This window comes from Lemur catta, chromosome 24 (genome assembly GCF_020740605.2).
Source record: "Lemur catta isolate mLemCat1 chromosome 24, mLemCat1.pri, whole genome shotgun sequence".
In the NCBI taxonomy this organism is placed as follows: domain Eukaryota; kingdom Metazoa; phylum Chordata; class Mammalia; order Primates; family Lemuridae; genus Lemur; species Lemur catta.
The window spans coordinates 966,946-979,223 of NC_059151.1; the positions used below are offsets into that span (position 1 = coordinate 966,946).

The 12,278-nt window shown below is 44.1% G+C and overlaps 1 protein-coding gene across 2 annotated transcripts in view; it reads right to left on the bottom strand.

Annotated features, from left to right (window-relative positions):
• ANTXR2 (ANTXR cell adhesion molecule 2) overlaps positions 1-12,024 on the bottom strand; it is a 118,987-nt gene extending 106,963 nt beyond the window's left edge. The window contains exons 1-3 of one of the 2 annotated variants that reach the window (XM_045536906.1): positions 11,354-12,020; positions 10,545-10,616; positions 8,419-8,490 (exon numbers count right to left, since the gene is read on the bottom strand). In XM_045536906.1, the coding sequence (XP_045392862.1) occupies positions 8,419-8,490; positions 10,545-10,616; positions 11,354-11,490 (281 nt within the window). In that variant the 5' untranslated portion in view covers positions 11,491-12,020. Of the gene's footprint in view, positions 1-8,418; positions 8,491-10,544; positions 10,617-11,353 lie in introns of both variants that reach the window. The other variant, XM_045536907.1, reaches the window with a different exon arrangement.
• Between the last annotated feature and the right edge of the window lie 254 nt (positions 12,025-12,278).

A 12,278-nucleotide genomic window follows, 5' to 3' on the forward strand; every position in this document is an offset into this window, starting at 1 on the left:
TTATCATACCTACGTCAGCTGGCTTCTCGCCCCGACTACCAGTCCCAGGAAGCCCACGGTAAATTTTTCACCCATTCGCACAAGTCTGTTAAGTTCCTGTGATTATCACGTTGCATCACCCTCCTTTCCAAAACCTTAACTTTTCTTTTATATTTTATTAATTTCCTGCAATACTGTTATGTTCTATGCATTCTCAAATACTATTTGGAAAGAGGCAAGATTTAAACTAACAAAATGGTATATTAAACCTCTGGGTTGTTGTTTTTTTTTTTTTTTTAACTGAGAATCAGGGGACCAAACTCTATAATCACCTGGAGAGGAAGAGGGAGGGAGGGAGGGCATTTTCAGCGCTGCTAGTGTGTCTCAAATTTCTCTGCTGAGCAGGTAAAGAAGGGGAAGAGAAGGAAAGGAGAGAGAGCAACAAAAACTGCCGTGAATTGTGCCACGTTCCTGGCTTTTCCCCATCCACAAGCACTGGACTGGGGAGTCATGCGTGATGTCATAACTGAGATAATAATAGGTTGAAATAGAGGCATCATAAAACGGCTGGCAGAAATACCTCTGTAGATGCGCTGTAGTTCTGCACACTGGCTGAACAGCCTCATCACCCGAGGAGCTTCATAAAAAAGCTCTTCTGGGCTCTATTTGAAGAAATTCTAATTTACTTAGTTGGTGATGGGGTCAAGATTATCACTCCCCCCCCCTTTTTTTTTTTTTGGCAGAGACCTACTCTGTCACCCGGGCTAGAGTGCTGTGGCGTCAGCCTAGCTCACAGCAACCTCAAACTCCTGGGCTCAAGCCATCCTCCTGCCTCAGCCTCCCGAGTAGCTGGGACTACAGGCATGCGCCACCATGCCCGGCTAATTTTTTCTATATATATTTTTAGCTGTCCAGATCATTTCTTTCTATTTTTAGTAGAGACGGGGTCTCGCTCTTGCTCAGGCTGGTCTCGAACTCCTGACCTCGAGCGATCCTCCCATCTCGGCCTCCCAGAGTGCTAGGATTACAGGCGTGAGCCACCACACCTGGTCTATCATTTTTTCTTGAAAACTCCCCAAAGTATCCTAATGGGCAGCCAAGATTAAGAACCTCTGATCTCACTTAATTTAAAAACTTTCCCAGGTTGTGGGAATGCTCTTTGCCGTAGCGATTTTGCCAGGCATCCTTCCATTGGAGGGGTTTGGGGTAATAGGATAATCATTTAAACTGCATAGTTACAATTTCTGGGATGGCTCGGATCAAGGTGAGAATAGGCTTACAGACAGAGATAACATGGACTAGTTCCAAGCCCAACCTTGTTTCTTCATCTATAAAATAGGGATAAAAATACCTTCCCCATGGGGACATTGTAAGGATTTATTATAATGACCACAATCATATTGTCATAATTTTTCTATTTTATTAGTGGTAATTGTTGTTAAACTCTTACTATGCCTAATTTATAAAGTACAGTTTATCATAGTTATGTATGTATAAGAGAAAACGTAGTACATGTATAGTTTCAGGCATCCACAAGGGTTCTTGGAACATCTCCCTGTGCTAAGTACGAACTATGTACCACAAAACTAGTGGTGTGAACGTAATTGTTTCTCGTGACACTGTGCATTGAATCTGCAGTTCTCACGCTTCACACGTGGGCAGTTCAGACACTGAAGTGTCTGGGAGGGCTGAGATGCCCTCACTCGAATGGTCAGCAAGTTGGTCCCAGCGCGGACGCTGTCACCCAAGAGCTCAGCGAGGACTGTCACTAACAGCCTTGATTCTCCTCCATGTGCCTTTGCCACACGGCTAGGTCGGGCTTCCTCCTAGCACCGTGTTTTCAGGGTCGTCAGAGTTTTTCTATGGCGTGTGATCTCCAAGAGCATGACAGTGGAAACCGCCCTGCCTTCTCACATCTTTAGACCTGGAACCGAAACTGTCACAGTTTCATGTTCACGTCTGCTGCCGGCTGTTGATTGAAGTGAGTCAGTCCCAAGCCCAGCCCCAGATTTTAAAAGGCATGGGTGTGTGTACACGTGTGTGTGTGTGTGTGTGTGTGTGTGTGTGTGTGTGTGTGTTCTGGGTTTCGTTGGAAGCCACCAAAGGATAGTTTACTGCAAAAGCAAAAAGCCTCACACATCTGTGCTGCCAAATGCCTATTTATATAATTGCATTAATGCTATAGATATTTATAGCATAGGTAAATTCTGTCCTTTATTCTCAAGAGATTATTAACCAGGTACTTAATGCTTTTGAAATAAACAGTAACTCTAAAACAAACTGTAGCAATACACAGGAATTTCATAATGGTTAGACAGTGACATAACATACTGTTTCTTTTAGAAGGTAAAATTTACTAGACTGAGTAGAATATGAAATAAAACAATGTTCTCAAGAGGTTATTTGTGTCTATACTAATGACTTATAATCCACTCAGCATTGTACTTTACCTGAGCTATCATACACAAGTCATTTAGCAAAATGTCTGATACATAGTAAGTGTTCAATGAACTTCACCTTCTATTGTCTCCTTCCATTAATAAATCAGAATATTAATGGAGTGAGAGAAAGAAAAAAAAACTGTATGAAGAGAATATGTTCATTCAAATATGCCCACTTTATTAAATTGTATTACTTCCCCAAGGGAATTTTTTTAAACTAACCCAACTATTGTCACTTCCTGTCACCTCACTGGCTTGTAAGAATAGGATAAATCTGGAGCATCGCTATGAAGTATGACCAATTCTGGCTCCTGTGCAGACTGGAGAAGGGAACACAGAGTTGAGTCAGTGCAGGGCAGTCGAGAGCAAACACTCGGCATGAGAGTCGCCTGTGAACCCTCCAGCTGCCGGCCCAGCTCACTGTGAGGAAAGTCACGTGACTTCTCTAAACTTCTCCTGGAATCCTGGCACATCATGACAAAATGATGAAGACAGTGAACACTGATAACCTCCAAACCCCATGTTAGCCTTAGCCTCCTCTGAACCCAATCGTCAAAATGACAACAAAATGAAAAAGAAAAAAGATTATGCATCAGAAATATTAAAAGGTAGTTAGTTGCACGTAGGTGATAGAAGAAAGAAAAGGGAATGAATAAAGTCACAAACATGTGCTGTGTACCCTGGACGTATCAGACCCTCAATGAGGCCTTCTGGTGCATTATATGCAGTTAATTATCCAGGATGGCTGCGTGGTAAGAACGATCAGGTCTTTTTAACAGGCCCAGGAATTTGGCAGCAAGAGGTTAAGTAACTTGTCCACGCTCAGCTCACACAGTTGGTGTGTAGCTCCTACATCTGTTTGACCCAAGGTCCAACCCTGGTCTTTTCACTCTAACAAAAAGCCTTCAGTACTCTCCAAGGTAACAACTCCATTTGTGCTCCAGTCCTGAATACTTTTTCTTTCCAGCCCCTGCATCCCAGTTCTGATTCCAAGATAGCTATCTGTGATTACAGAAGTCAGTAACATTAACTTAAGCATTCAATTTTTATAAATAATACGTTCTTATTAAAATCAAACCACCTAGATATACAAAAAGTAAAATTGTGAAGGCTTTTCCAATCTTCTGTCTTATGCCTAAGACAGTACCACTGTGAACAGTTTCTTTCCTGTCCTTTAGACTTTTTCCCGTGCATTTCAATCATACACACCATATAAACAGTTCAGGATTGTTAAGGATTTTGTTTTCTTTTTATTTTATGAAACTAAAATCATTCTAAGTGTTCTACAACTTCATTTTTTCATTTAATGTATCTTGTATGTATTTTCATATAAATACATATAGACTTTCCAACTTAATGACTGCATCCCTTTCTATATATATACTATAATTTAATTATGGTATCATCAATTGATAAGCATTTAGAGTGAATACAGTTTCTCACTATTACGAACATTGCTACAGTATCTAATTTTGCACATGTAACTCTTTACGTACCAGTGCTAGCATTTCAGTAAGATATAGTTCTAAAAAGTAGAATTATTGATAGAAACCTTCTAGACTTTTATAGATACTGCCAAATTCCCTCCAAAATGGATCAATTTATAAGGGACCAAATACGTATAAAAGACTATTTTCCCCCAACTAAATTTTTATTTCAGCTTTTAAGGAATTAGGAAAAAAAAAAACTCTTTCAAATGATAGAAATGTGCATATTGTCTAAACTTAAATGACTTCTCTATAATTTCCTACAAGTTTGCCTAAGAAAGATGTTTTTCCTAAGTAATTGATTTTTGTGCTCAGGTCAAACAATTATATGACCTTTTCAATTTTGGGGAAAGTATAATGAAAAGGGAGTTGTAAATATTTAGAGCTAATCTGTAAGAGTAAAAACAAGGACAGTAAATATAAGTCATCATTTATCACGTGGTGTAATTACAAAGAAAGACCATCTGCAGAAGCAGTTAATAACCCCAGGTTCTGGAGGCAGAACAACTCAATCATTCGTTCAACAAGTATTTAACTGAGCATCTACTGCAAGCCAGGCTGTTCTGGGTGTTGGGATAAATGGGTGACCAAGATCAAGGAGTCCCCCTGCATGCACGGTTACATTAGGGTCACGGAGGTTAAAATAAATTGACTAGTTAACAGGATAATCTCAAAAAGTGATAACCAAATTTAGTAATACAGGAGATTGCTGGTGACAGGGGACAGGGTCCCTTTAGACTTGGTGGCCAGGAAAGGCTTCTCAGAAGAGACAATCGATCTGGCCAGAGAACAAACTAGCCCCCAGGCAAGATCTAGCACGGAGAAAGAGCAAGGGTCTGAATGTCGCACAAGGTTAGTCTGTGCCGGGAAGGAAGGAAGACCACCCGGGCTAGACCGGGCATCTGATGCTGCAGGAGAGGCCCGGGTGGGGGAATTGCGGGGGTGGATTTCAGGCCTTGGTGAGGCGCTGGCTTTCCATTCTAAGCCATTAGACTGTTTGAAGCATGAGAATGGCATGATCTCTTTTAAAATTTAAACGATTATTTTTTGGCTAAGATACTGCCGGCCACTTGTAAATTATGTGTCCTTAGACAAGCTACATTGCCTTTCTTAGCTTCAGTTTCCTCCTCTGTAAACTTGAGATAATAACAGAATCTATTCCGTGGAGTTGATATGAGGATTAAATGAGGCCACGCTTGGCACATAATAATTGCTCAGTAAACGTTTTCAACTAAATCACTACTACAGCATTAAGATAATATCGAACAGAACAGAACACAATTCACTATCCCCAATCATACAATATAGTAACTAAAAGTATCCTTTAAAATTAGTCCTGATTCCAAATTCTCTGATATTGAAAGGCTTGGCACGTCCATGATAAATCAACACTTGGTTATTTCCTCTTATCTTACACTATGATACTACCCTGGGCTACTTGTGTATATCATGTGTACACCCCCTACTCACACGCACACTAGATTATTTATCTTTGTGTCACCCCCAGACCCACAGTGCTTGGTACACTGTATGTAAGGCAGGTAGGTAGGTAGATGGGTGGATGGACTAACAGACACGTGAAGGCTAAAAATCATAACAGCAAGAGAAAAGAAGGCAATTGCTTCAGACTGAAGTATCTGAAACAAAACAGTTTTTAAATGATGAGTATACAAAATGTATCACTGATAATGTCTTCATGTGTTTATTATTTTATTTGTGCATTTACATATTACCAGACACTATAACAGAGGACACGGCCTCACCATGAGTACTCGCTGCCCTGCAGTATTGCCCCATCTCTTACTGACAACCTTTAGCAACACTCTGAGCAACATCAAAGAGCTACTTCTCATATTTACCAAGGCTGTGAAGAATTACGACTGACAGAACCACACTTGTGAAACCTGCTGTGCTCAACCTCAGAAACTTGAGACATTACTGCTTTCGTTAAATAAAATTAGTAAAAGAATTAGCCGGGCATGGTGGCGCATGCCTGTAGTCCCAGCCACTGGGGAGGCTGAGGCAGTAGGATCGTTTCAGCCCAGGAGTTTGAGGTTGCTGTGAGCTAGGCTGACGCCAGGACACTCACTCTAGCCCGGGCAACAAAGCGAGACTCTGTCTCAAAAAAAAAAAAAAATAAAATAAAATAAAATAAAATTAGTAAAAGAGCAAGAGAAGAAAGTAAGATCCTTTACTGGAGAAGGTTCTACGATGCACTAAGTACCATTCTCTGCATCGTCTTATTTTGATCTTCACAACTCCCCGAGGAAACAAGGCAGGTTTGACATCTGCACTTTGTAGAACAAAAACTGACACGCCAAGTAGACGATTTGCCCCAAGTTTCCAAGTCAGTAAGTGGCAAAGTTAGAACTCCAACCCTCGCTCTGACTCAGCGTCTTTGCTGCCACCTCAAACTGATTCAGCAGGCCACAAAGAGTGGAATTCATTAAAACTCAGCGTATTTCTATCTAGACAGAGACAGAGGAGCCAGGGATGTGTAAAATAAGTTGCAAGAAGCATCATTAAAATTCCTTTTGGAATATTATAAATCCTTTTACCCAGGACACTATTCCCTTCCTGTAAGTGTAATTCTTATCTGAGCGTTAAAATGCCGCCCATTCCCTAGCTCCAAATGATAATACTAATAAAGCTTTTATCTCCTGAACACTTGGGTACCAGACACCTCCCTCCACACTCCACATTCATCAACTTCAATTCCTGCAACAACTTTATGAGGTAGACATGACTATCATCGTCATTAGCGTTGTCATTATTACATAGGTTGAAGAAGTCGAGGCATAAAGAAGTTAAGCAACTTGTCCTTGAGCACTTGGCTAGTAAATTGGAGAGCCAGGATTTAAACTCCAGTAGACTTGGTCCAGCGACTCTTAACTGCAACATTAGACTGCCTCCTGAAAGCAAAACCTCTTCTCTAACCCACTTCAATCTCTCGCCTATTAGAGTCAACCAATGATAGAGAAGAAAAAAATCTCTAACTTAAAAGTTTAAACCCCTTCCATGCATGTCTAAGCAACACCAATCTGGCCAAACAGTGCCGACGCTTCATCTTCAAAGGCTGAAGGACCCATATGCTGAGTGCTTAGCAAGGAACCTGGCACAAGGTTTGCAGCTGTCAGTTACTGAGAGTGTCTATGTGCCTGGCATTATGCTAAGTGCCTTTCTATATATATGTGTGTGCCACAAATGGTGAAATTGTTCTTTTTTTTTTCTTTTTGGATAGGCTGGATCCAAACCAAAGCTGTTTCTTTGGAAATTAAGCTGGGCAATGGAGAAAATTTACTTTCACAAAAGGCAAGAACTCTTATATCACTGGGCGTAGACAGCTGCCGTCCACGGGTTGGGGATCACCACTGCTCTGGCTGCTGTTAAGACCCACGTGCACACACGAAAGCGAGGAGGGAGGACCAGTGGGAAGACTGAGGTCCTAGGCTGGACTCACCACCCACAGAGAGGTTTCCTCTCTAGGAAATGGAAAACTAAAAGCGTGAAGAAATTAGAAGCTTAGACATACACTTTTGCAAATCAATTCGATGAATTATACACAAGTTCTCTCCCTGAGTTCCTTTAAATATCATGCTTCCTTGACCTTTTCATGGGAAAAATTAATTTACAAAAAGAAAAAACTGCATTCACTCCTAACTTTGCAGAAATCCACATATCATGCAGAAGAAGTACAGGAGCCTCTCTTGCTAAAACTACAGTTTGGAGAAATTTGATTTCAAAATAACTGCCAAGCCATTCATTCATTCAACAAGCATTCACTGAGCAAGAGCTATCTTACACTTTGTGTTAGATGAACCAGATATAAAAATGAAAAAGAAAAGCTCCCTTCCCACTGTGAATCCCATCCTTTATAACATGTCAATGACTACTTCTAACTTGTCATGATGTATTCAAATGACATAGAATTGCTCATATGAAACACTGTGACATTGGCTTGGAAAGAGCCACACCTTTTAAAAGCACTGAGGAGCTACGGATAGATGGATAGGATAGAAATATATGTATATATATCAAGTTCCTTTATGAAAGTGAATATATTCAGCATCAGCAGACCTCAGAAAAAAAAGACTAGAAACCCAGGATGTCTGCTGAATCTAGCAAATTATCCAAAGAGATCCATTTCTTTCTCTTCTTCAACATTATTCAAATTCCTGGTGGATTGATATATTACATGTAAACAAGAAAAATGCAGAACCACTCACAGCAACAGAGAAGAGGGAAAGGTAGGAGGGAGTGAATATAAAACCAAGGCAGGGATCTAGATTTCATGGCACATCCCACAGACAATATAAATGACAGTGATTTCCAGATTATCTGCTCTTCTGTATTACTCAGACCTCCTTTTTCTTCTATTAGTGCAGAGAACTGAATTGTCTGTGCATCTGCTCGATTCCACTGAGAGGCCTGAATCACCACTTGGAAATATCAATCAAGTCTCTAAGATTCATCTCTCCTAAAAGCCTCCAGTGAAACAGTAATGCACTAACCTGTCTCCAGTTAATGGCAAAATAATGGTTGCTTGGGAAGAAAACACAATGAAAGATAATCTCATTTCAGGGCTGCAAAATAAGAAGAGAGGCAGTTGAAACATTTTTAAAAGAAACATTGATACAATACAGATGTATAGCTAGGGAGTTTCATTTAAAATGGGTCTCACTGAATGGTCCAGGCTTCTTTTAAATGTAATTCCCCAAGTAGGTAGACTGACTCCGCTCGACATTATCGCATAAATCATTTTGGATTTACTCAATGCTTCTCAGCCCTCAGATACACTTCCATGATCCACAAGGACTTGCATTTAGAAAGAGACTAACTGGAAAGATAAATTCTGGGCTGATGTAAGATTCTTTCATAGAAAATGCTCCTTCCCTTGGTGTTCTCTCCCTCACTTTTTTGAAGGAGGCCAGACCCTTCGGAGCCATTATGGTTTCCGATACTTAGGGCTGGAGAGTAGCTAGTTTGACTTAATGACCACAACTATTGTATGCCATAAAAAGGCATCGTGAAGTCAGATTACTTAAAGAATGCCAGGGAGAAATGTGAAAGAAACTAACAAATCACTTTTCAATGATCAGGCATTTTTACTTTTCTGTGTATCAAACATCTTATTTCCAATCAGCAACTATCGCCCCCGTCAGCTACATCTTTTAAACTTTGGGCATTCATGTCACAGAATGGTTGCTTCTGTGACACTATGTAGCTATGACTAAGATCCAAACCGAAAGATATGAAACTGGAACCTAGAAACTGACGGTCAGAATTATCTCGAAGGTTTAACCGTATTCTAAAAGTCACCCCATCCTCACTTCCTGCAATATAGTGTTAGTAACTAAGCAACTAAACTGTGTGTTGTAGAATTCCAACTTGAAAGGCAGACCACATAAATGAGAGCCCACTTCTTTAAAATGTTGCATTGAAATGATCCATTGCTTTTTGATCAAAACCTATGTGACATTCTTTGCACATTCTAACATTAAATGAGAAAATGTATAAACAACTGTCTGTTCTGCCTTTGACATTTAAGGATGTGGGGTCCTGTTTGTTTTTCTCTCCTAGCTAGTTTTACCTCAGACCCTGTCCAGAAACGAATGTCATACTTGGCTTCTCAAGCAGGGGACCGCGGATTGAACACGGACAGGCATACATTTTTATAGGGATAACTTTACTGCTGCCAATAACTGAAAGCAAGGGTTGCCTAGGCCTCTACAGATTGTTTGAAGTTACTTGTAACATGACTTTCAAAATGTTTTGATCATCCAAGCCTGTTTTACAGAAAACATTTGGGCTAACAAGACTGAAAGAAGCAATATTTAATGATACAGTTCCTATTCATGTCCTTTCCATTATCTTGATAAACTTGTGTTTGCTTGTTACATTTTTTTTTCCTTTAAAAAAAAAAAAGGAGAAAATAAAAGCCTCAGAAGCCTGGCATCCTGGGGTTATTTTTAAATAGGAGATGCCACTAATTCCTAGTTACCTCTAAATAAGAGAGTAAGCTGGATTTCATAGCAGGAATGCTTTTTATAGGAGAGGAAACCAGTCTTTCCTAGTGAGGCTTATTGCATATATAGAACAGTTAAATTTTAAACCCAGCCATACACCCACACATTGTGTAAACACAAGTCATTTTTTTAAACACACACACACAAGTGCTTTTTCTGGTAGTGGGTTATTAACACATGTTCATTTGAAGTTTTCCAACACTTTTTTTTTTAATGAGGACCTCTACGATACTAAGAATTGTGTGGAAAGGAAAATATTATTATGGATACTATTAGCATAAAATTTATTTTTTTAATGTGATAAATTATGAGAAAGCATCACTGAAATTCAAAACACATGAAAATTCGGAAAGGAAAAGACATTTGGGATAGTATTTGATGACGCTTCCCCAGATCCCGAGCCAAGTTTCTGGGATCCAGATGAAATAAGCCCTGGACAACTCAAGGGTTGGCCTACTAACAGCCTGTGAGCAATAACGACCCTTGAGACACTTAAAAAATCAACGTTGCAGGAAAGGTTTTTCCCTGCAAAAGGTTTCAGAAAAGGGAAGCCCCTACACTCTAATCTACCTCTTTTCCGCTGCCCAGAAAAAGAAAATCAGAAGACGTACCTCACGAATCTCTCTGCAAGCTGCTGGACAAAATCGTAGATTTCAATCCAGTTATTCGCCACGCTCCCAGACCTGCACAATGAAACGGAACTGATCAGAGACACAAAAACACGACGCTGACATGCAAACATTTTAAACCAGTCGCTTTTTCAATACCACGAAGGTAGAGGAACCCGGCCTCTTGGAGCCAAGTAACGGTGCCTGTGGCTGACACTGTGACGCTACCCAGAGTCGGGACAGGCAGCCCATCTGCAGGGACCACCCGCCCGGCACCGTTTAGAGCACAGCCCTGCCCTTGAACGTGAGCATCAAAGCCTCCCTTCCAGGGAACGCACCGCACTGGGGATCTCAGCTCTGGGTTTTTCCTGACTCCGATGACAGCGCTGTGATCGGGATCAGCCCAGGCCAACTTTAGCCAGCCTGTGGTGGCAGTTGAGGGAGGTGGGAAGGGACAGAGCGCGGAGAGAGACAGTCCTGCCCCGGGTCCCGGGAGGAAGAACGACCCCCCAGGAGGCCGCACTCCCGCCTCCCAAGTGCCCCAAGACTGGCCAGCAGGGACCACCACCCCACCTTTGCAGAGAGCCGGGGGGGGGGCGGGGGGGGCCGGGGTGATCATCAGCGCTCGTCCCTCGTCCCCCTGCAGCCGGGAGGGTCCGGGAGCGCCTGTCCGGGGGGCGGGTGAGGCCACAGGGCCCCCGCGGGCGGGTTTCCAGCCCTGCGCCCCAAGGCTCACGCACCCACACATCTCGGCCCCCCGGGTCCGGTGCCGCCCTGGCCAGGGACCCCCCGGACCCGCCCTGCGCACTCACTTGTCCAGGACGAAGTAGAGATCGAAGGCTCTCCGGCAGGACGGCTGCTCCTGGGCGCGCGACAGTCCCCCGGGACGGCCGAGCGCCAGCAGCCACAGCGCGGGGACCAGCCAGCCCCGGGCCCGGCCCGCCACCATCCTGCGGCCGGGGCCTGCGCCTCCCTCCTGGGCGCGGAGCCCCGGGCCTGGGACGGCGGGGACCGCGAGTGACAGCGGAGGGAGCGCGGGCAGAGAGAGGGAGGCCCTGCGAGGACAAAGGGAGGCTCCCCGCGCCGCAGCTGCCGCCGGAACTCGGGCCGAGTCCCCGCGGAGTTGCGACCCAGTCCCCCCCCTCCCGACTCCGGAGAGTTCCTGCAGACAATGAGGCCGGCGACAGCGGGCGGGACGGGTCCCTCCCGGCCCGGGCGAGCCTCACACCCGGACGGGGAGGCCGGTTCCGCCTCGGGGGCCGAAGTCCCGGCTGCGGTGGAGACGGGGCGCGCCCTGGGGACGCGGCGACAGCGATCGACTTGCGGTGGAGACCGGTCCCCTCCGGCTCCTTCCGCCCGACGTCCCTGGCGCTGCAAAACTTTCTTCCCTGCGCCGCTGGCCGCGGGCCCGGCCCTGGGAGAGGCTGGGCGACCCCGGGCCGGGCGGAGCCACCGAGGCCCCGCGTCCCCCGGCTCGGCCCAGTGTCAGCCCGCGGGGCGGGCCCGGCCAGCCACACACGCACCCGCGGGTCCTGCCGAGCTAGCGGTGACTCATGCCTGCCGGAGCTGGGAAAGGGGAGAAGAAGTTTAGAAAAACAAATGTGCTCCAGAAACTAAACATGCCCATCTGGCCCGCAGGCCCGGCCTAGACTGGGATCAGCTGGTCAGAACAGCCCTGTGCGCGGTGCAGAGACCAAGGACAGGCGACCCCACGGGAGGTGACGGCCGCCTCGATGC